Source organism: Artibeus jamaicensis, unplaced genomic scaffold, assembly GCF_021234435.1.
Source record: "Artibeus jamaicensis isolate MK-2021 breed Jamaican fruit bat unplaced genomic scaffold, CSHL_Jam_final contig_867, whole genome shotgun sequence".
NCBI classification, from domain to species: Eukaryota; Metazoa; Chordata; class Mammalia; order Chiroptera; family Phyllostomidae; genus Artibeus; species Artibeus jamaicensis.
In genome coordinates this window covers 6,849,271-6,871,528 of record NW_026521995.1, presented here as the reverse complement: position 1 = coordinate 6,871,528, position 22,258 = coordinate 6,849,271, and the positions used below count along the sequence as shown (strand labels likewise).

Below are 22,258 nucleotides of genomic sequence, written 5' to 3'. Positions count from 1 at the left end.
TACAAGAGATTATAATTTCATAATAAGGGTAATAGCTCAGATTTTTAAAAAATTATAATATGTCAGTAATTTTATTAAGTAGTTTACCTGTATTGCCCCAGTTAATCTTCATAGCAATAAACTGTATGAGGTAGAGACTTTTTAAAATACTTGTGGATGAAGAGATTGATGTCCTTGGAGTTTTTAAGTGACTTTCTCAAGGTCACAAAATTGTATGGAAAATACTACTTCTCATTCAGTTATTCAAGAGTATTTATTGAGCCCTTTCAGTGTGCCAGTGCCAGGTTCTAGGGACAAAATGATAGACCAGATGGACAGCCCTGTCGTCATGAAGCGTATAGCTTGGCAGGGAAGGTGGTCAAATTAAACATATGGTTACAATCAAGTGTGACAACTGGCTGGCTACACAAAGCATAGGGTGTTAGGGAGGCACTCAGTTGGCAAAAAGAAGTTAGTTGTGTCCTTGGAAATTCTCTCTCCAGAGGCTAAAAAAGTTAGAGCAATTGAGACAAAACTTTCTCAACTGATAGCCTGGGTCTTGCTATAGATTCTTATTTTTGAATGTTAAAAACTGAATATTACCTCAGTCATTTTCTTGTATTCCTTCTAGAATAAACCTTAATCTCATCCTAGACAGAGAGATGCCTCAATCAGACTGAGGTGAAGATCATTTTTTAGATAGGCAAAAGAGGAACCTATGCTAATACATTTTGGAGTACTCCTGAAAGCATGTGGGAGTAATCAAATTTTCAAGTACTCTGAAGTGCTCAATTACATATGGCAGAGCCCTAACTGAGAGAGAGTGTGGCACATTTAAGAAACTGAGAGAAGCTGACTAGGCTTTTAGACAGCAGGGGAGAGAAGGTACCTTACAAGCACCAGGGGTATAAAAAAGGGCATCAATCGCTCAGTGCTTACTCTGTGCCAGCACAGAGGACCAGAAGGAAAGTCCTTCCCAAGGGCTAAAAGAAGCCACGGAAGGGAACAGTGAGCAAGAGAGTGGCAGGAACACTTACGCTTTCTGAAGGGGTCCCTCAGGCTGCGCTGTCGAGAACAGACTGGGAAGAAGAGAATGAGACTAGATGCAGGGAGGTTGGGAAAATGTAACTACAGAAGCCCAGGTCAGAGATGATGGCTGGGACTCAGGAGGAGAAACTAGGATGGAAACTGAGGCTATACATGTACACTACAGAGCTAGAGCTTTCTGACTCAGTGTAGATGCGGGAGGTAAACACAAGGGAAGTCTAAAGGATGAGCCTAAGATTTCTGGCTTGAACGATAAAACAGACATGGTGATTTTCTAAAACAAGAAACTCTTGATAGGGAGCAGATTTCTGGGGATAGATGAGGTGGTGAAGTTCAGTTTTGGACATTTTCAGCACTGGCAGCCATCCCAGTACAGGTATTCAGTATCTAATAATGAGCTTACCATCTGTTTTATGAGTAAGAAATTCAAATAACATGCATTCTAAAACCTTTACATTCATCTATAATTTTCTCTGAAAATTTGACTTGAACACAACATGAGGACACTGATTTTCAGTTAGATTCTGCAGTCTGTGGTTTACCACACTTCTTCCTTTTGCCCTTGAGAAGTTTGATTATGCATGCACCTCTCAGTTTTTAATTCATATGAAAACCTACAAATCATTTTAGATGAAGTGAATCCATGTCTTCTTACCATGGAAAACAGAAATATACACATTATCTTCCATACAAAAACTAGCACTTGAGTATCAGACCTAGGAACACATTTAATAGGCAGGATCCCTCTTCTAAATGCTGCTGAAAGTTAAGTCTTTAAATCAATTAATCTAAAACCAAAGCTCTCATTTTTGTCAGCTTTCAAACTTATGACTTCCTCATAAGATATCACATAAAAAATCACCTTATTTATTATCTAGGCATATGTTTTTAATCTACATTACTTTGGAGGATATCCCAGGAAGTTGTACTTCTCAAACCTGTTGGTTTACTGAGTTTTTCTTTCATGACTGAGAAGCTGTTCACTTACACTTCTTTAACATGTTTTGTCTAGGCTATATATGCTGTGACCACTTTTTAGAGCAAGAGAATCAGTTAATTCATGAGATAACCAGTTAAATATAAAGTTATCCATTTGGGTCTGTTAGAGTGGAGCCAAAATTATTTTCTGAGGTGAGTCAGAGCCCAAGGAATAGTGAAGAGCATTTTGGTGTGTGCGTGCTTAATTTCAGGCGCAATTTCTTATTAGTATCCTAACCTAGCCAAATTGTTCAAACACACAGCTTATTAGTATCCTAACCTACAAATTGTTCAAATTGTAGCAACACAGACTACCTGTGTCCCTGTTGTTAATCAGGAATCAACTGTCAAACTCACAGCTGCTTGGTAGTTTTCAAAAGCTCATCTGAGGAAAAAGAAAAGGCACATGCATGTTTGTTTGAAAGATAATGCTAGTCTGCTAGTTATCCATTCCTCTCTCTAGACAGTCTGAAATTCATTCCTAAGTTAAGCTAGATCTTTAGAGAGCTGCATATGTGGGTATTAAAACATTCATTTCTAAAATAAATCAATGAACTTCTCTTAGCTTCAGTTTCTAAAATGCAAAATGAAGGAAGATTCACTCATTCAATGATCACTCACTGAACCACTAACATCTAAAATGTTGGGTTGATAGAATAAGACATAGGCCTATTGCTCAAACACCAGTTTATCTATCTTTCTAAGTATCTTTTTTATGACCAATGAGATCATTATAATTCTATGTGACACACATAAAAATGGAGAAATATGTAATGTACAGAAGCACAAGGAAGGGGACCTTTCCCAGCCAGAGTGCAGGGCAAGGAAAGGGAAAGAACAACAGAAGGAATGGAGATGTCTTGGAACAATTACGTCCACCCTCACAGGACTAGGGTATTAGAACAATACCCCACAGGACTAGGGTATTATTAGTAGGGATCAGATGAGAGGAGGTGTGAGACAGCACTGGCAAAACTGGTAAATCACTACCCAGATGGAGAATACAGGTATCAGCTAGGGTGCCCTTGGCTATGAGATAGAAACTCCAAACTGGCTTGTTAGAAAATTGGAAATTTCATTACCTCACGTGACAAAAGGTGCAGAACTAGGGCAGGCTCCAAAGTTAGTTGATTTAGTGGCTCGATTATGCCATCAAAGACCTTGTTCTGCCTGTCCTCAGCTCTGCCTTTCTCAGGGTTGGCTTTCCACTTGAAATGGAACACCTCAGGGCAGAACAAGGTAATGTAGCAGTTTAGGCATCACAATAAGACACAGAGAGTTCCGAGGAAGGAAAAAAAAACATCTTTCCCTTGTGCCTCCTTCTTAGGAGGGAAAAATTTTTCCCAGAGACTTTTGAAGATTTCCCCTCCCATCTCAAAATCCTCAATTTGGGCACATGCCCATTTGTAAAACAACTACTAGTAAAGGTTGTAAACATTGTAGGCTTAGGGTAATCATTTGGCATGCCCTCTATTTTAGAGAATCAGCCACACACACACTGCTACAGCAGTGTTACGGGCACAAACTAGCTGACTTAAAAGAAGACTTTCTTTTGGGAATCCCACATTTGCCAATTTTTTTGAATAGTTAAGACATTTTATTCTAATAGCTGTAATTACAGTGCTTGTTTGTCAAAATGAAAACTGAAAACAAGTATACAAAAACAGTTGATTACTAATTACATATTGAAAGCCAAATTTTTAAAAATCTGTGCACTTTCTAACCTCAAGGAGATACAGATTTTTCCTCTACTTTCAATCTCTGGAAAGCAAGGCAGATGGAAAAGTGATCAAACCATATCATACTACTCATTTTGCAGCCCAAACTCATGCATTTCATAAAAATCTTACCAAAATCTACCAGTTTAACTCCACCTTCAGTAGTCAGCAGGATGTTATTTCCTTTTACATCACGATGGATAGTTTTGTTGTTATGCAAATGTTGAAGTCCCTAGAACACAGAAGATATTTTTTTATTTTTCTATTTTTTTATCCTTACTCGAGGACATGCTTATTGATTTTACAGAAAGGCAAAGGGAGCGAGGAGGAGAGAGAGAGAAACATTGATGTGAGTAACAATGATGAGTTGTCTCTTGCATGCCCCAAAGGACCAAACCTGCAACCTAGGCATGTGCCCTGAGCAGGGTACATTGAACCCATGACCTTTTGGCTTATGGTATACTGCTACAACCAACTGAGCCACACCAGCCAGGATGAAAATATTTCTTTTTAAAGCAAGCATCAAACAAAAAAACATTTTTCAGATGGATGCATTTATGCAAAACCAATCAGAAACAGTGAAAATTAACTTTCAAGCATTCTTGAATGTTTAATAATGATGAGTCATATCAAATTACATCATTGCCATCTTGGATTATATAAAAATTCCTAAAAGCAGGGCATGCCCTCAGCTTTTATCTAATATTTTATTAAAATGTGTTTCTCTCAAAGAAAAAAATTCTATATACTTATATTAAATACTAGCAACTAAAAGCCTCACTCTAAGCAAAAAATACACATGATCTACCTTCATCATAATCACAATCTCAGAAATACACTTAAGAGATCAGAACTCAAGATTCTGCCGAAAAAATGAGGGTAGATTTCTAATGGAAAGAAGATTTAGCATGCTAAACATTTCAGATTTTGCATATACTCTTGTATCAATACATACTAGTGTAGTAATATTTTTCTAAAAATAGGATCCACATTTTTCATTTAACTAGAATTGCCCCATAATTAATGCACAAACAATTTAAATGGCCTTACCATTAGTGCTTCACGTAAAATATAGGCAATTATGGGCTCGTTCATTCTTTTACCCTTTTTCAGAAATCCTTTCACAAGATCAGTCACTGATCCTCCATTGCACAGCTATAAAAGAATATGCCAAAATTGGTATTAAAATGAATATGACATTTTAAGTACTTGCTATAAAAGGTTTCCCCAAAACATGTTTAAAAATTGTTCTATTTTTTTTCTTTCAAGTGATTATTTTCATCATCCTTTTGGTTTCACTGGTAAATGAACACATCTTTTGTGCCAGGCATATTTCTAATCCATTTATATTATTATCTCTATGACCTGCAAGTCTCTGAAATAGGTATTATTATCATCTCCCATATTAAAGATGGGAAAACTGAGGCACTAAGTGGGAAAGGAACTTGCAGAAGGCCACGGGCTGGCTGACCCGACCATCGTGTAAGGTGCTGTTTCTACAAGAGAAAGTTTTAAAATCTAAACGTGAATTTACAAATGAGCAACTGGACGGAACCCCACTTATAACCAGCGTCTTTCTACATTCAAAGAAATTTTCTTTCAGCTCATACAGGAGTAGGTACTGCCCTAACATTCCAGAACCTGTGTTTTCTTCTATATCAAGAAGGGGGAACGTCCTTCAACTGGACACACAGTACTGCGATCTGCCATAGAAATTGAATCATAAGTGTGCAGCCCATTAAATCTGCCTTCTTTGACTTAGCATAATGAATCTGAGATTTATTTACGTTGTTGCACATTCCTTTTTTTCACATTTTGTATTGTTCAAGTACAGTTGTCTCCATTTCCCACCACCACTCCCACACACCCTTTTAAATGCTGCTTTAATAATGTTGTTTGTGCCTGTTGTGCTGTTGTGTATTCCATTAAATAGATAAGTCACTGTTTGCTTATTCATTCACTAATTAAAAGATATTTGAATTGTTTCTAGCTTTGGGCAATTATAGCTACTAAACACTCACATATAGGTTTTTATGGGAATATAATTTTCATTTCTCTTAGCTAAATATCTAAGAGAAGGAATGGCTGGGTCCAATGGGTCACATGTTTGACCTTCTAAGCAACTGCAAAACTGTTTCCCAAAGGAGCTGTACCATTCTGCATTCCCACAAGCAGTGTATGAAATTGTTTTTTCTATATTTTCTTGAGAAGTTTTATAGTTTTAGGTTTTACAAATGGGTAGATCTATGATCCATTTTGAGTAAATGTTTGTACATGTGTGAGGCTTGGATTGAATGTGGATGTCCGGTTATTACAGTGCACTTTGCTACTAGTCAAAAGTTTCCAAGAAACAGATAATACAACTGTGAATTGAGTTTAAAATCTAGTTACCAACACCAAGAAGAGGAGAATCTAAAATATGTATTATTTTACTCATATAAGAGTGAAAGAAGGCAATGTGAAAAGGATACATACTCTCTGATTCCAACTATTTGAAATTCTGGAATGTTCTTTAAAAGAATAAAATTGAAATGTAATTTTCTTTAACCAGAGCTACATTAATTAAATAACAGAGCAGCACTGAAAATGAACTCCACTCAAGCTGTAGTCAAACACTAAAAAAGAAACCCTAAATCAAAAGGGATGATGTTCTACAAATGGATCTTTGGAACTAACCTCCAAAGTCAGCCTTTTTAATTTTTCTAAATGTATTCTGTCTTTACCATGTTAAAAGAAGATATGGGATTTTTTATTGAAATTTCTGAAAAAATACTAATTTCTTCAATTGGCATCTCTGCCTTTTGCTGTTTTTCAATTGTTTTTTATTTATTCTGAGAATGCTCAAAAGCCATTTACTTAGTCTACAGTATTCTATGAAAGGTCACAAAAGCAAAAACTCTTATTTACTAATATTCATTCTAGTTTTTACTTTGCTTATTTTACAAAAGTGTTCTCAACATTCATGTTTAAGTATTTTTGCAGAAACTAATCTTTAGCAAATACCCACTAGTGAAAATTTTGTATCATATGGTAAATGTGTGTATGATGTTACAAGACTGCTGTGCTGTTTCTAAGAGCACCATTTCACACTGCCTAAGCAATGTGTAAAAGTTCAATTTGCTTTGCAAATTCACAAATATTGGTATTAATAGTCTTTAATTTCAGCTATTTTAGTTGATGTGTACTAGTCATCTCATTGTGGTTTAATTTGAACTTCTCTGAAGACTAAAGACATTGAACATAATTTTTTTGTGAGAGTCCACGTTTTTTGCTGACTTTTTTAAAAATTTGGGTAAATGGGGGGAAGGCAGAAAACTGTACTTGAGCAACATAAAATAAATTAAAAAAAGAAATTAAGCAAAAAAATTGGGTAAATGTACTTTATTAAGAGAAAATTTTATCTATTTCTAGTTTTCTGAGAGTAGCTGAATTTTGGTGTATTTTTCATGATTTTCTTCTCTTTCTCTTCATACAGTGAATTATATGATGCAGTGAATTTCAATATGTAACAGACTTATTTTAATGTTTTAATAAGCCAGCATTACTGGGATTAATCCCATTCAGTTATGATGTATTAACATTTTCTATATACTACTGGGCGTGATTTGTTAAGGATTTTTGCACCCATGGTCATGCAGAATGTTAGAATATAGTATTGTTTTCATGTGATATCTTTATATTATTTTGTCAGTATGATGCTGGTCTCATGAATGAGTCAACAAGGCTCATTTCTTTTTTAAAGATTTAATAGGACATTTTTCTCAGAAAGGTGATGTAAAGAATTCTGTAGACCCATTCTCCAGTGAAACAACCATAACTGGTAAAAATTATAAAAATAAACAGCCATTTAAAATCTCTTGAAATTTTATAAGGTTATATAGCAAGTGAAGAAACATTCAAGAATATAACTAAATCTTAGAAAGAATAGCAAAAGTCTGGGACATTAGAGCCACTCTCTTCACCTTTGACCACTACAGTGACAAAAGCTCTACTCTGGAGAAGTGATTCGAATAAGATGGGGTTCCCTCTTCCCCCAGTTCCCATCCAAGGCCTACAGAACTTTCCTGAGGCAGACCACCAGCATTTCTCACCCTTCTCCCCAACTCTGTGTCACAGAACTAAAACTCAGGTGTGTGAGAGGCTTCTACTGAGCCCCCATCCATAAAATTTAGTTCTAACTCAAGAGTGGCAAGCCAAGAATAATAACAGTCACCACTAACCTTACACCATGCCGAAGACACAAATTAAGAAGACTAGAATCTACCTCTCTGGTCTACAACCCTGATTATAAAACAGGGTGTCACTTCAACAGATGGGGGCCACTGTTCCTGCTGACAACTCCAGAATAGTGGCTCAGATGTTTTGCCCAGAGAGAGAGGCAGGCCATAAAAACAGACAGCTCCAAAACTCTCCCTAAGGGACTCGACTTTATTTGGGAGAGCATATGAGATAGTTCAAGCATAGGCTACTCTTAGAAATAGTGGAGACCCAGGTAATTACAAGGAGGTTGGTAGCTGCATGAAAGCAAGAAGCTAACCATAGACAAAGTTAGCTTGGAAGAGAAATTCAGAAAAAAAACAGCTAAGAATATGTTGCCTGGGGTTAGTATCAGCTTCAAAGACCTCAAAAACCAGCCTTAAAAGAAAACAACAATTGTAACAACAAAACCCATTCAGAGAAGCATGAATTTAACTGGTTCAGACTGTGAATCAATTTATAACCCAGGCTTGACCAGTGCGGCTCAGTTGTTTAGGTGTCATCTGCAAAGCGAAAGTTTGCCCTTGTCATCCCAGGGTGACTGTGAACATGCCCAAGGCTGTGACCTCTGAGGAGCAACATCAGAGACTTCATATTGTGGGGCACAGATTTCACTAAAAACAGTCCAGCCAAGTCACTAAACAAATAAAGAAGGAACAATAACATAAAGCACCTCCATCCCCAGGGATTTAATATCCAGAATTCCTACAGTATATTAAATATATGGCATAAAATGTCCAGTTTTCCATGAACAAAATGATGAGATATGCAGAGAAACATGAAAATGTCATGCACTCAAATGAGAAAAAAAAGCAGGCAACAGAAACTGCCTGTGGGAGGGCCCGGATATTGAACTTAGCCAAGATTTCAAAGCAGGCAATAAAAATATGTTCAAAGAACTGAAGAAAAACATGCTTTAAGAAGTGAAGAAAAATCTGATGGGAATGTCTCATCAAATGGAGAATACCAAAGATAGAACTCATAAAAAACCAAAACTAAGGCCCTGGGTGGGTAGCTCAGTTGATTAGACTGTCACCCCAATGTGTTCTGCTTTCCAGTCCTGGTCAGGGCACATACAAGGCGGGAGCAATGAATGCATGAATGGAACAACAAACTGATGTTTCTGCTCCTTTCTTTCACTCCCCCTTTCTCTAAAATCAATCAACAATAATTTTAGAAAAAAAATCTGGAGTTTAAAAAGTAGAATAATGTAAATGAAAAATTCACTAGAGGACCTCAACAGTAGGTTTGAACTGGCAGAAAAGAAATCCACAAATTTTAAGAGAGAGCAATAAAGATTATGAAATGTGAAAAGAGAGAAGAAAGAATATCTTCATTATACAAACAGTCTCAGAGAAATGTTTATATACCAACATACATGAAATGGGAGTACTGGAATAGAATACAGAGCAGGAAAAAATCTTGGAAGAAATAGCTGAAAGTTCCCAAATTTAATGAAAAATATTAATCTATACAATCAATTAACTCAAATAACTCAAGTAGCAAAACAAAGAGATTCACAACCAGTCACATAAAACAAAACTGTTGAACGCCTAAGATAAAAAGAAAATATTGAAAGTAGCAGGGGAAAAATGAATTGTCATGTGCTAGGGAACCTTAATAAGATTAAGTACTGACTTCAGAGGCAGTAGAGGTCAGAAGGAAGGATGACATATTCAAATTGCTAAAGAAAAAAACTGTCCATAAGAATCTCATGTTCCAGCCAAACTATATTTTGAAAATGAAGAAGAAATACATTTGTAGGTAAACAGAACTCAGAGAATTCATTGCTATCAGATCCACCTTATAAGAAATACTAAAGGAAGTTATTCAGGCTGAAAGCAAGTGAATCTAGACAGTGCTTTCAATGCAAATGAAAAAACAGAGAGCACCAGTAACAGTAATTATTTGATTGAAAAAAGCAATGTAAATGAATATTCTTATTAACTGACTTAAACAGCCACTGTATAAAACAAAATGCACATAATTGCATTGTTGGGCCAACAGTATATAGAAATGCAAAATGTTAAACAATAAAAGCATGAAAAAAGTGAACTAGAGCAAAGCTGTGATGACACCAGATGGTAACGCAAATTTATAGACACAGATTTGAAAACTAGAAACTTTAAATAAGAAAGTAAACATAACAAAGTTGATCATTTATATTTGCTCTCCTCTCAGCTTCTTCAAAATACAAAACATTATATACAGTAATTATAAATACATATTGTTCCTTTTATTCATATAATATATATAACAATAGCACAAAAAGGAGAAAGGTGACATAAAATTATACAGGAATAATATTTCTATATGTCTATAGCATTAAGTTATAAATACTTGATAGAATTTGCCAGTTAAGCCACTGAGCCTGGTATTTTCTTTGTGGAAAGACTTTTAATTAAAAATTAAGGTTTTTTAAATAATATAAAGGCATTTGTATTTTCTATTTCTTTTCTTGTCAGTTTTATTGTTTGTGTCTTTTAAGGACACAAGATAATAAATTGCCAAATATATTAATATAAGGTTGCTCGGAATATTTTATTACTAACATATGAATATATGTAGACTCAACTGTGATTTTCTGTATTTGATCAATAATATTATTAATTTGTATTTTCTAGACCTGTCTAGAGATTTATCAAGTTTATTATTAAATTTTTCACAGATCCAACTTTGGTTTTCTTTCTATCTATTGTTTTTATTTTCTATTTAGTTAATTTTTACTTTCATATTTCTTTTTTCAACTTACATTTGATTCAATTTGCTTTGATTTTATTGGCATCTTAAGGCAAAAGAGTTAGTGCTGTGATTTGACATTTTTATATCTTACAATGTGATCACCCCTCTAATTCCAGTAATCACCTGTCACCATACAAACTTATTACAATATTATTGACTATATTGTCCTTCAGCTTTTTCACCCATCCCTCTACCCCTCCCACTCTGGCAACCATCCCTTTGGTCTCTGTTTCTAAGTCTGGTTTTTTTTTGGCTTGTTTTCTTTGTTCATTTGTTTTGTTCTTTTTAGATTCCATATATAAGTAAAAAACCACATGGTATTTGTCTGTCTCTGTCTGACTTATTTCACTTAACATAATACCCTCTAGGTCCACACATGTTGTCACAGTTGGCAAGATTGCATTCCTTTTAGTTGCCGTGTAGTATTCCACTGCACACATATACAACATCTTCTTTATCCCTTCATCTATCAACAGACACCTAGGTTGCTTCCATTTCTTAACTATAGTAAATAATACTGTAATGAACATAAGGGTGCATACCCTTTTTTGAAGTTAGTGGGTTTTTTCCCTTTGAATAAATACCTAGAAGTGGAATTCCTGGGTTATAGTAGATCTATTCTTAGGATTTTTTTTGAGAAATCTCCATATTGTTTTCCATAGTGGCTGCACCAATTTGCAGTCCCATCAACAGAGCACAACAGCTCCCTCTTCTCCACATCCTCACACAATGCATGTTATTTAGGGTTTTTTTAGATTTTATTTATTGATTTATCTTTAGAGGGGAAGGGAAGAAGAGAGGGAGAGAAATATCAAGGTATGGTTGCCTCTTGTGGGTCCCCTGCTGGGAACTGGCGTGCAGCCCAGGCATGTGCCCTGACTGGGAATCGAATAGTGATCTTCTGGTTCCCAGGCCCGAGCTCAATCTACTGAGCTACACCATCCAGGGCTTTTATTTAGTTTTAAAGTGTCTTTCCTTACCATTAGCCTGTAAGCTCCATGATGACAGAGTCATTTGCCTTGTTCTCTATTAAATGCCCCCGGATCTACCAAAATGCTTGAGCCAAAGTAACAGATGATATTTATGGAATAAATAAACAAATGACTGGGTGGATAAACTTAAGTTCTGGACACTTACACATGCATGCACACACACAGACACAAAATGGCAAGGATGTCTTTTCACAAGATACATAAGGGATCTCTTCAAAGTGTGGTATGTTTGACTTAATTGTAATGAAATATATTAATGTACCAAATTCTACTTTTCAATTAGATACAGATAAGATACAACTGTCATCATCATCTAATAGATGTTTCCCAATGTGGAGTTTCATAATAGGTGAAATTTTCATACTATTTTTCTAATGTGTAAACCAGAAGCAGTATTTTTAAAGCATTATTGACATACAATATAATTGGCTCATTTAAGTGTGCAGTTTGATGTATTTTGGTAATTGTGTACAACCATGTAACCAGTAAATCAAGATGCAAAACAGTTCCATTAAACCGAACTGTTTCTGAATTCTTGGGAAAACAACAATAAACATTGGTAATGTTAGGAATAAGAATTCTATGATAAAATCTAGGATGAATAAATCTAATCTGTGATTAAAAAAGAAAAGAACTTAGAAACATTTAGTGTGCATGATTCACCAAATGGCAAAAGATCTCAGGCAACTTCATATTTTTCCCTGAAGTGATATTATGAACTTCCACTCCTGTCCAGACAGCAGAGGCTTTTGCAAGCACTGGAGTACTCTGAGAGAAGAAAGACAAGGATCCTTATATACTTAATTTATATTTCCAGGGTTACATTTGGACTATTCTTCCACACTGCCCTTTAAACAAAACATAAAATGAAATGACTCTCGGTAATTGGCTATCTGTTCTGTTGTAAGTACACCAAACAACAGCATTCTATATGAGAACTGGAGATTGTTGCTCCAGCCCAAGAACATGACAGGAAATCATCCTGCCATTTGTGCTTCTCCACTGCGACTGTGTGCGGCCAAAGGGAGGAAGGAGCAATGCTGTGCTATCAGAGCCCCTCGGAAGCCAGCTTCCCACTCCAGCCCTGCACCCCTGAGCCCTCCCACACATGCAAGCCTGAGTGACGGCACGGCTCCTCGGTGTACATGTTATCCCCAGGGCAGTGATTTCAAAGGGTTAATAGATGAACAAATAGAAAGCATTCATTCATTTCCTTTCTATCATCCTACAGAAAATGGGAAATCCTATGGTTTCCTTTCCTCATGACAGATTACTAGGTGTAAGTATAATGACAGAATAACTGACAATGCATGACATATGAAAGTAGTATTTGTCTGTGGAAACCACTTTGATTACATGAGAAAGGTACTGGAGAGGCTTCCAAATACCACTTGTAGTTTCTAGTTGTTGATCCTTTGAAAGCATAAAATTTCAAAGTGAAAAACTGCCATAATTGGAAACCAACGTCACTATTAAGAATGAACAAATCAGGACCAAGTCAGACAAATTACAGAATGTAGTCTGTAGCACTACTGTGAAAGCAGCAATTATACCTCAGATTGGTTTATGAGGGAAAGAGTCTTTTACAAGAAAGATGTCCTAACTCTGTACTTTGGCTCCATTGTGTCTGGGGGTACACTAAGAAAATGGCCCCTGAGAAAGAAGACTGGATTGCTTACAGATTTAAAGTGTAGATGCTCATCCAATCAAGAAGGGGAAAATTACAGTTACATCTCAGTTTTTCCCTCTGTGCTCACCATGACATTTAACTCTGTTTGACTGTCTTAGTCTCCTGGTTCAGTGATAAGCACATGCAGAAACCTAACCAATTCCCATCTTCCTATGTCCCCCCTTAGTCCTTGCCACTGGCCCTCAAGTGTATACATTAGGTACAAACCCAAAATAGGTACAGTAGCCCCACCTCCTTATTGGCAGTTTCATATTCCAGAGTTTCAGTTAGCCATGGTCAACCATGGTCTGAAAGTATTAAAGGGAACATTCCAGAAATCAACAATTCCCAAGTTTTAAATTGCATGCCATTTCGAGTAGTGTGATGGATTCTACTGCTGTCCTGCCCCAGCTGGCCAAGACGTGAACCATTCGTCTGTCCAGCATATCAACGCTGCACATCCACAGTGCAACAAGATATTCTGAGACAGGGAGAGAGGAGAGACTGAATTCACATAATGCTTATGACAGTATATTGTTATCCTTGTTCCGTTTCATTATGAATCACTTTTGTTAATCTCTTACTATGCCTAATTAAATTAAATATGCCTGATAAATTAAACTTTATCATAGGTAAGTATGTGTAGGAGAAACCATAGTAATTTCACGTTTAGTTCTATGCATGATTTCAGGCATCCACTAGAGGTCTTAGAACATATTCCCCATGGATAAGGGGGACTACTGTACCAACATTTCACTAAGCACGTCAACCGAAAGACGTGGCAGCAATAGGCAAAATTAATATAAGTATGGTACTTTAATATGAGACATAGATTTAAAAGTAGTTCTCCCTTTATGCCTTCATTATTAGAAAAACCTAAAATGTTAACTGACAGTAAAAATCTCCATAGACTTTCTGTAAAAATACCAAATCAGATCCCACAACAGAAAATGTTCTATTTCTTCTCTTAGTAGGTCGTTTCATTACAACTGTGTAACTGGAATTTCAGAAGGCTAGCAACGACTGCTCTTCTACTAAGTCAGGGCAACATTTACAGTCTGAAAATAAATATACAGAAAATTTAGGAGGAAAGAATTTCCAAAAAGAAGCTTGTATATTATTTGTCTTTAAAACTTATAATGAGATGGAGAAAAAAAATACAAGAAAAAATTGTATCAAAGTGAAAATAATCATTAAAAAATCATAATTGAATAATAGAGAAAACAGATTGCCCAGAAAGATCTGCATACACATAATTCTTCTTAGGATTTTAATTCTAGATTGAAATATAAATGAAAAGATTTTTCATGGTAAAACATTGTTGGGGACCGCCCTGCCTGGCTTCATGAATTGTAAACTGTCTCCCATGTCTAAGGCTGTGAGCAACCTCTAGAATACAAGCCACTGAGGAGACAAGGCTTGTCTCTGGTAGCAGATGCTGCTTCTGCTTCATCCCCTGCCCCAAAAGTATGGTCAGATGGTCAGAGACAGGTGAGACCCCTCAGAGGATGGGCAACCTAAGCCAGACACAATCACTTGGGAGGTTGTCATGGAAGGACTGGGGGGACTGTGACAAAGAGGGAGTGATGGACCCTCGCTCCCGGGGCTGTGACGAAGCCCGAGTCCCCATGTCCTCTGGGAGAAGCGCTTCCTGGCTCTAATCCACTTACGCCTAAAAACCTATGATGGGGAAGGTGGTGCAAGCCTTGTGCTGGGAATGGCATGCTCCCTGGGTAATTAGGCCTGAGAAGGAATATGTGAAACTCTATGAGACCTGCGTTGTTTAAGAATGCTTTTAATTAGATGATAAGGGCCTAAGCAGAAAAAGAGTTTATGCTCCCAAACTTCTGTAGCCTTTTAGCTGACAGGCCCTGATTTAAAAGAAGCCCTAAGATTCTTTGTATACTATCTACTATTTACTGCTTGACAATGATTAATAAGCTGTACCTGAACTCCTGTGCAAAAAAAATCCCAATAAAAGCCTGACTAGGCAAGTGTCAGTGCACTCTCTCTCTCCTGGTGAGAGAGTTGCCTGGCTGCTCCAAGCTGCTCTCCCCTTCAGAGGGTGGCGAGGCCGTTCTGGGGCTCTCCCCCCTTGAGGGAGTAGCCTTGCTGGCCCTTTTCCTCCATAGGACTCGGTAGTCCCTGTGAATTTGTCTCATGTCTCATCCATAACTACGTGGGCACTGCTGGTCAGTGCCCACATCAAGAAGTCACTGGGCAGGATTTGGTTGAAGCTGGTATAGTGCTTGCCCACATGTCAGACTGAATAGTGAGGGGTGTCGCGGATGGCTCAGTCCCTCCAGGTCACATCTTTGTGCAGACTCACATGGGGAACCAAGCACTGTTAGCATGACTCTGTGGGTAACATTACAGCCTCTCTCTGGTCACTCTTTTAGTACACTCATGCAAAATAATTCATTTGGGCTTTACTAAGATAATAAATATAATTAACAGTTATTTTGTAGAATACAGTATTGATGTCACAAGCCAATTTTCTGGAAGTGCCTTTAAGCAGCAGCTGCACCATTCATGTTTATAAATCAGGTAATTGTACATCTTGCCACTTATGTGTGTGTATCTGTAGTCTGATTTACCTATGCAAATCAATTATCTTGTATACAGCTGGCCAACTTCTTGCTTTCTCTACTCATTTTTCCCCTACCTCAGAAATTCAGATAGATTAGATTTCTGAAATCCCACTGTAATAAACTACCATTTATTCTTTTTTTCCTCAAGCCATTTAGGGATATGTCCAATAGCTCCACCTGATAATTTTAATCAATCTTTTTCTGCCCTCCAAAAAAAGTGTTTGACTATGATCAGGAGTCTCTAACTCTTACCTAATTCCACATGATAATAATGAATGACAGTATAACTAGAATAGGGATTAGATTGCCATAAAAGACAATGATTGATCTCATTGATAGTGTTAAAGGTAAAGATTTATACCTTGTGTCCTTGCCCATGTAGGCTTACATTAGGCAGAATGCCTGAATTTCCTTTCTAATGCTAATTTGCCAATGATTCTGCGTGGAAAAAAGTAAAGATGCAATTATTGAAAATAGTCGAAGGATATAAAGACATGAAATTTTATCCAAGACTACAGTAAGGATTTTCATAGCATTACATCTCAAATACACAAACACAAACATGAAGTAAACCCCTAAAAATTCTCCATTAATTTAAGCAAAAATGGTTTAAATTTATAATTTATATTTTATTATGTAGGTAATTAAGTTTATATGAGTAAAAGTTTTGCTTTGTTTTAATGTGTGAGTTAAGTAAAAAATATAAAGCTATTTAGAACTTCATTGAGAAATAAAAATTAAATCTGAAATCATAATAAGTTGCCTATTTCTAAAGAACACACTAGTTATTTAAAAAATTTAAACTTCTATAAAATCATATAATACACAGTTTCATATTTTAGAAAGGTTCTTGAAAGCACTATTTTAGAATTCTGAAACAATTAAAGGTGGCAGATTAAATATACAAATTTATTTCCTCTCACTCATTACTCTCCATTAAAATGCCAGTAAAGGAATAAAAAAGTATAAGTCACAAGAAAGAAGAGAATAGAAAAGGGAGAGTGGTGAACAAGAGATTCAGTAAACTTTTTCAATATGGAAATCAGGTAACCTATGGTAACTGATGTAGCAATGCCAAGGAAGACAAACTAAAGTGCTAGGTGAACAAACTAATCCATTCAGGATAAAGCATAGTGGAAGTGGAGGTGGAGTGGGGCCAGAAGGGCACAAAACAGAATTCCTTTGGAAGTTTCTAACCAAAAGACTTGACACCTTCTCAACTCATATACAAACTATCCATAACCAGAAGCCCGCTTGAGCACTTCTTACACACATACCCAGGCAAGAGTCTGAAGGTTTCATTCCCTGGAGAAAATGAACTAACGGGACTCAAGATATGATGACATCAGGAGAGTGTCTAATGAGAGTAAGGCACAAACCATTACAGGATGTGCAAAAAAGAGAACTAAAGTTGGAAAGAGGAGGTCCAGGGATCTAGGAAATGGTGAATTCTACCCACATGAGTAGCAGAGAGGTATCAGTTGTCAGATGCATGGCAGACTTCCAGAATGGAACAGGAGAAAGAGTCCAGAAATGCAAATAACAATTGCTAAAATTCAGAATATGGATTACTAAATGAAAGAGCAGAGATGTTCAGTGATACATTTCCAGGTATATCAACCAACACATCAAAAGCACAGACCTACTCATGAGAAGGTAGCACCACTAAATTGGAAATACATGATTATTGCTCTATATTTTAGGCCTTTTGGCTTTATTTGCTTTTTATTAATCATGTGACTATATTTATTTTGAAAAAGAGAAAAGTGATTAAGTCTATATGAAATTATATTAAGTGAAAAGTTGGGTAATTTCATAAGTGATATTGTCAATCTTTTAAATATACAAAAAAGGAGAAGGAAATAATAAGAATGGTTCTTATAGCTTCGAGTATTTTTCTATAATTATTATCCATTATTTCTAGAGTCACTTAAAAATCATAATAAAATGTAATGTTGAGTAAGGTAATAATGTAATTTATAAATGATTATTGTGCTACTGAAAGAAAACCAAGAGAACATTCTGAATGAAATAGACAAATGCTAATAAAATCATAATAAACACAATAGATCTATGATGTTACAGTGGTTAAATAAAGGTTTTACTAGTCATAATAACAACTTTTAAGAACTCTTAAATCACTTGAAAAATGCTGTTCACTGAAAATTAGTAAAGCACTGGCAGCTGTCTTAGCCAGGCACCTTCTGGTGCTCCTGCATTAGAGAGAACTGTCCACACTTACTCTTGGGACTTAAAAAGGCAGAATCTACAGTTTCCCTCTGGCAGCTTATTCAGTATTTAACACCATTTCTAGTAAGGTTTCCCCCTCCCCATAAATGTAAATACCTGGCTCTGTAATTTATGTCATTAGTATTCAATGATAATAGAAAAAAATTACTGCAGCTCACCATTTTTGCCTAATGAAGCCTCACTTAATGTTCTCTTGCATTCTTGCACCTGCACAGAGCTTCTATCATGTGTTAGTTGAACAAATATGGATGAATAAATAAATATTATAATGAAGTCCATTTTAAGCTTCTTCTTCTGAAAGGAAAATAACCCTAGATCCTTTAGTCTTTTATTATGGAAATATTTCCCTCTAATTTTTAATACTCTTTTGTGGCTTTTCTTTAATTTCCAATGTGTCTTAAGATGACAAGGCCAGAACTGGGTACAACATTCTACTGAGGATGTGACCAGTTGGGAACACAGGACAACTGCCTTGTGGTATTGATGTGACATAAACATAAGTCATTCCAAGACCACATTACAAATGTCTATTCATAAAATAATGCTGAAGCACTTACCTCAAGAACCAACCAAAGCTTATCTCCATTAATTTTATCCTTCTTGAAGTACATCCCATAGAATTTGACCACATTAGGGTGGTCAGAAAGGGCTTTCAAGATATTATACTCTGCTTCAATCTCTTCATCAATATCCTAGTTTCAAAAAGTCATAGGAAGAGAACTATGAGAAAAATACAAATAATGTCAAAGAAACATACTATAGACTAACGAGTAGGGAATTTAATTTTGTCAAAGCAAGGTCATAATAGTTTTTATTACACTCAGTACAATGTATTGAAATTGCTCATTACGTTGTTTAAAGGAAGAGACTGGGATTCTCTTGCTAATCAAATACATTTCCAATTATGTTAATTACATTGCGTTAAAAAAGGGATAAATAAAAGGCTATTTTATATGGAAAATTACTGCAGATGATTTTCTTTTCATTGTAGTGCTAACTGCATTTCAATGGCAAAACCATTGATTCAAAATAAAAAACTTTTAGTTGGGTTATTTTGTTTCTTTGAAATACAAGATATTTACATGCTATCAAAACTAGTCATTCCAACAATAAATTCCTACCTTTCCAAAAAGTAAAATACAGTTAAATTATACAAGATGGCAGATAGCCTTTAATTAGCTTGTAATGGGCTAAACGACCATTGCAACTCACAGAGGATAAATAAGAAAAAGCTTTCTAATATTGTTTTTACAGCAATACTTAATGTCTACACTGTTTTAAGACAGACCACGGAATCACAGAGCTGGGAAGAATTTTAGACCAGAGCTCTAACTTGAGAGGAAGAAACTAAAGCTCAGAGGAGTCAGAGTCATAGAGCTGGTTAGTGCCACATCCAGCACCAGACTCCAAGTCTACTACCTACCACACTACCTTCTAATACTGCTGGGTTCAGCCTTTTCTTGGGAAGAAAATTCCTAGTTCAGAATCCATAACAAGAGGCCCCTTTTAACAAAAAAGCCACTCTGTGAAATGCTTGGATGCATTTAAATTAATTTTATTTAGATTATAATCTCTTGGTTATAAATCTTTGTATTTGACTTGTGACATGATAGATGAAGAGTAAATAATTCTTAGAAAGCCAAATATGTACTATGACAAGAATAAAAGCAGCAAAAGAACCGACTTCATACTAAAGCTATGCAATTGATATGTTCTATTAGAGCAATACAACACAACACTATTAGCTCAATAGTATACCAAACATGAGTATATTATGAAAGCCATTTGTTATTCTCCATTAAGAAGGAGGATATGGGATGAGAGACACTGATTATGGAATCAGACATTGGGAACTGTCTGGAACACTTTCTCTGGCCTCCTCAAACCCCAGCCTCTAATTGCAAAGACTGGAGGAGAGGGGTAGTTATTCTGGTACAGCTTAACTTGGGCCTCTTTTCCTTCAGTTTAAGTGTAAGAGTTTTCCAATAGGGTTAAAACTGAGTGTAGTGTCACTCATTGTTTTTACTCATTATTACCTAATTGCTTTTAAAAAACCCACTCTCTTCTTTACTCAGAATAATACTGTATTATTATTTCAGAATAATACTGAAATTCTGTATTTAGCATGGGTTTAGTAGAAATAAACTATGACAGAGAGAGAGAGAGAGAGAGAAAGAAATCCTAAAATGGACAGAAGCCCAGAGAGCTTTTGCAGTGTTCTCCAATTTGTTAGTTGGAGAGCTGTGATGAGGTCTAGGACTCTGATGTCCCCCCACCACAAATCACATCATTTTCAGCAAGCCATGCTCCCATCATGTGAGCAAGAGTGGAGTCATTGGAGAAGTGCCTCTCAACAGAAGTTTGGGGACTATGTGATCGCTAAACCCACTCATGCTCCCAAATGGCTAGCTCTCATTCCCAGAAAATAATTTTGTCAATCTTCTCATGGCCTTCAAGGAAAAGAAAAGGCTTAATGGATTCCATAATCACGACTGCTATTCCAAAAAAAAAAAAAAGGGGAATCTCATTGGGGCATTGCTTAAACAGACAGACCATGGGAATTCAGTTCTTTCCAAGGAATCTCAAACTGATTATAAATTAACACCATTTCTGCACTGAAAACATTTAAGCAAGCCTGAAAATTAATTTCCCTTCTCTGAATGAAATTTAATTTTAAAATAATATTTCTTTCTTGGCTTAGGAAAAAATCTTTCTGCAGCCAAAATAAATGCAAGAAGGAAAGGGGAGATGTGGCCCTGATGATATTTTAGGACTACTTCTAGACCCGTGAGCTCATTCTGATAATTTTTTGAAATCTAAAATAATATTAAATCAACTCTTGAGCTGTTGTGAGCTGTATTTGTTTGTATTATGTATTTCTTCATTTATCAAATATTTATTGGGCCTTACTTTACCTGTTAAGCATATAAACAAGGAAAATCTAACAATCAGACTTATAACTGACATTGTGACAGATAAATCAAGAACCCATGCACCCCAGTGTTTATAGCAGCACAATTTACAATAGCCAAGTGTTGGAAGCAACCTAAGTGCCCATCTGTAAATGAACAGATCAATAACTATGTTATATTTAACGCAATGGGATACTATGCAGCAGAAAGAAAGAAGGAGCTCCTAAACTTTGTGACAGTATGGATGGAACTGGAGAGCATTACGCTAAGTGAAATGAGCCAGGTGGTGAAAAACAAATACCATATCATCGCACCTTTAAGTGGAACCTAATCAACAAAACCAATAAGCAAGCAACATATAAACAGAGACATTATAATAAAGAACAGACTGATTGTAACCAGAGGAGAGAGGGGAGAGGGATTATGGAGAAAACTGGGGAAGAGTCATCAAGAAACATGTATAAAGGACCCACAGACAAAACCAAAGGGGTAGGATCAAGGGTGGGAGGCAGGGATGGATGGGCCAGGGGCAGTAGTGGGGGAAATGGAGACACCTGTACTTCAAAAACAATAAAAATAAATGAATTCAAACAAAAACAAAAAAGATAAAGAAATTACAGGGTTTTTTACTGTTTAATACAAATAAAAACGAAGTTAATTACATGATAAAAACAATGTGACTTACATGAATTGGATCCAGAATTTTGACTGCTGCTTTTTGTCCATTTTTCTTATTTAACACTTTAAAAACTTTCCCATAAGTTCCTTTGCCAATTGTTTCAGTGATTTCCCATGTATCAGAAGGATCAGGAAAGTTATCAAAGATAATTGTTTTTCCAATTAATGGAAGCATCTCAAAAGTTTAAATCACTGGAGAGAAAAAGTACAGAGTTTCATCTCTATTGGATTGGGATATTAAATGGCATACATAAACACATGGGAAATTATGGTGGAAAATATATATCAGTAACCAAATGTACTCAAAGTCATAGAAAATTATAATTTGCATTCTTTTTGCAAACAGATTAATATGAGTTTAATATTGCTTTGTAAGACAGAGCTTTATTTCCGTGTTTAATATAGTCCCATATTAATTACCATTAATTCTTTTCAGATTAAAATA

The 22,258-nt window shown here is 36.0% G+C and overlaps 1 protein-coding gene across 1 annotated transcript in view; it reads right to left on the bottom strand.

Moving 5' to 3' along the window:
• MYO3A (myosin IIIA) overlaps positions 1-21,988 on the bottom strand; it is a 201,491-nt gene extending 179,503 nt beyond the window's left edge. The window contains exons 1-4 of the mRNA XM_037146339.2: positions 21,821-21,988; positions 18,781-18,915; positions 4,773-4,877; positions 3,855-3,954 (exon numbers count right to left, since the gene is read on the bottom strand). Coding sequence (XP_037002234.2) covers positions 3,855-3,954; positions 4,773-4,877; positions 18,781-18,915; positions 21,821-21,988 — 508 coding nt within the window. The remainder of the gene's footprint in view (positions 1-3,854; positions 3,955-4,772; positions 4,878-18,780; positions 18,916-21,820) is intronic.
• Between the last annotated feature and the right edge of the window lie 270 nt (positions 21,989-22,258).